The sequence below is a fragment of the Amblyomma maculatum genome, chromosome 5, assembly GCF_055883805.1.
Source record: "Amblyomma maculatum isolate TAMU_Amacu chromosome 5, ASM5588380v1, whole genome shotgun sequence".
Classification (NCBI taxonomy): domain Eukaryota; kingdom Metazoa; phylum Arthropoda; class Arachnida; order Ixodida; family Ixodidae; genus Amblyomma; species Amblyomma maculatum.
Genome location: NC_139348.1, coordinates 147597788 through 147600583, shown reverse-complemented (window position 1 = coordinate 147600583; position 2796 = coordinate 147597788). Strand labels below are relative to the sequence as shown.

The 2796-nt window shown below is 48.4% G+C and overlaps 1 protein-coding gene across 1 annotated transcript; it reads right to left on the bottom strand.

Moving 5' to 3' along the window:
* Positions 1–232: 232 nt before the first annotated feature.
* LOC146189889 (uncharacterized) lies at positions 233–709 on the bottom strand. Its single transcript, XM_084605370.1, has one exon. It carries the CDS (start codon positions 707–709, stop codon positions 233–235), a length of 477 nt encoding a protein of 158 aa, XP_084461496.1.
* Positions 710–2796: the final 2087 nt, after the last annotated feature.

Below are 2796 nucleotides of genomic sequence, written 5' to 3'. Positions count from 1 at the left end.
GAGTCAGGTCTGAGGCATGGTACTCAGGTCGTCAGCAGGCTTTGCGGGATCGCTGAGTTATTGAGGCTTCAACGGCGCATTTATGGCAGCACGGGTTAACAAATTTGTAATGCAGATACTCGCCTGTGTGGATGCTCTTCCTAAAGACTTAGAAGGAAAGGTTGTGGCCATCTTGTTCCACTCAAACGTCCAAAAAAGGCAGGCGCTTCGCAACCTCTTCCTCGACAATGAATTAGATGGCATCTTCCATACATTTGAGGTGCTTCTTAAAGACGGTCAGAGCGTCATTCTTGATGAGAGAAAAGCAGTCATCAATATATCGCATGAACATTTTTTGCGTGGGTTGGAAAGAAGCCAGAGCCAGGTTTTCTATGGCTTCCAAGGTCATGTTAGCAGTAGTGACAGACATAGAAGCACCCATAGCCGTTCCGCGAACCTTTTTCGGGGTACCTTCTTCGTAGAAGGTGCCTCGAAAGAAGAAGTATGTGTTTCCGAGGCAAATTTTCAGCCGCCTCAGTAGGTACAGCGCCTCTGAAGGTGTCCTGTCAATGAGCTTCTCATCGTTCTCAAAAGCAACCGCGCACACCTCTACCGCCAAGTTCCCTCGGACGTTTCTGAATTGATACTTGACGTAAAAAGACACGAAGATGTCATCTCCATCCACCGTGAGGTCACGCTTCTTTCCAATGAAATCGTACGAGTCTCGCATAAAAGTGGACCCTTATCCAACAAGCTGTGCGAAGACACGATGGAGGTAGTCTGACAGTTGGTACAGAGGTTAAAAATTGAAATCCACTATCGTTGGCATAGAGCCGCCCTCCTCTAGATTTTTGGAAAGCCATACAAGGCAGCTGCTGCCCATTATGGCAGAAGAGCCTGTAAATAGCGACTTGTGCTGTGAAGGCACGAAGTGGAAAATGTGGGCGAGAAGTTTTTGTAGCTCTCGTTCTATCTTCAGCGTAGGATCTGTCTTGAGAACGACATTCATGCTATAGTCTCCAAAATGGTTTTGAAGTATTTGTTGCTCTTTAAGATGACGGTTCTTATTGCCCTTGTTAGCAGGAAGGATAAACATTTCTTGTCTTCTACACAGGCTGCTGACTGCATGGCTCTCCTCATCCCACATGCTGGATTAGGAGCGCCATGAAGTCAACACCCTGAGTAGAAACAAAAATATTGTTATCGTTACTGCCGGCAAGGGGAGTGCAACCATCATATTGAACAGTACCGAAGTCATTAAAATCATTACGAAGCTCATGGAAGACAAAAGTACGTACGTCGTTCTCAGGAAAGATCCTACGCTGAAGGTAGAACGATTTACAAAAGCTGCTCGCCCACGTTTTGTGCTTCGTTCCTCCACAGCAAAGTCTGTACTACAGGCTCTTCTTCCATAAAGAATAGAGATGGGCAAGATCGCTCAATTTAGTGAGCTGATCGGAGCGGCTCTCCTCACTGAAGTGAGCCGGGTCACTTGAACGGCTCACTGGCGCACTTACATCTGTAGAGCTCGACGGGCATGTGGTCATTATTTCCCCTTTCTTACCTCCCACTGACTTTTTTTATTTCTCTTCCGCTCAGATGTATTATAGTTGTAATCAGTGCTCTCTGTGTCCCCTTCTATTTTTGTCCTAGTCCTATACGCGATATTTCATCAGAAATAGTAAACTGCACTTTCGATTGTCTTTTGAGACACGAAATACTTCGTCTTCAAATGGTGTTGTTGCACCAGCGAACAATGCACGACCGGTAAGTGTCGTGAGACATCGTTCGAACAGCAGCATGGCCATGAACGGCGCTAGTCTTTGCCAATTGAAGCTTCATTACTCCCCCCTTCAGTGGCATCGGGTGTCACACTACATTACGCATACAGAGCCAAGGAATTGCCGCTGACCACTTTACACAGCGGACGAGTACGAGAACCGGTCCCCGCTCGTCGGCATGAAACGATACCACAAAACTGCATGACAAAAAAAAAAAACAACGTTCGGCCACCAGCAGCAGAGCGCCCGCGGTACCCGCTGGAAGATCCGAAGGCGATGGGTTGATTCTGACACTGAGAAGGAAGGGCAGTATAGTTCCTTTTTCACTTTGTGTTTTGAAAACTCTCACTCGGCTCCGACAGACAAGGCTGATTAAACAAGTGAGAACAGGCTTTTCAAAAGAACCGTCGTTCCAGCCATCTAGCAGATCTCCATTCATAACACAAAAGCAAAAGAACCACCTCACTCGCTCCCCAAAAGAATGGCGCACTCCGCTCAAAATACAGCCGAGGGAGAGGACATTATTGCGAATCTTGCGAGAAAGGGAAGGAGGTTGCTTTCTCGCATCGCTAATAGATGGCGCGAAAGTCGCACCCGCCTGTGACGGAAAGGTTCACTGAACGAGAGAACCAGCAACCAGCTCTCCGAAAGATCCTACGGCTCCGACTGCTCCGATGTATCCGGATCAGACTTTGCGGAGTCAAATGGCTCATCCGCTCATTGAAAGGAGCGGCTCCGAAGATCCGGCTCGCTCCGGAGCGACCCATCCCTAATAAAGTGTCAGTACCTGCCTTGTACGGCCTCCCAAAAATCTACACAGAGGGCCTCCCTATGCGACCTGACAGTGGATTTCACCTGTTGACCTCTGTGAACCCATGCTAACATAAACGCACCATTGCGGCCTCATTAATTCAGTGATCCCACAAAGTCTGCTCACGACCTGAGGGCCATGCCTCAGACCGGACGCAAGTGCGCCGTGAATTGGCCAGTTGTGGCTACCCCCAAAAATTGTGGACTCCATGGAGCGCCGCTTTGC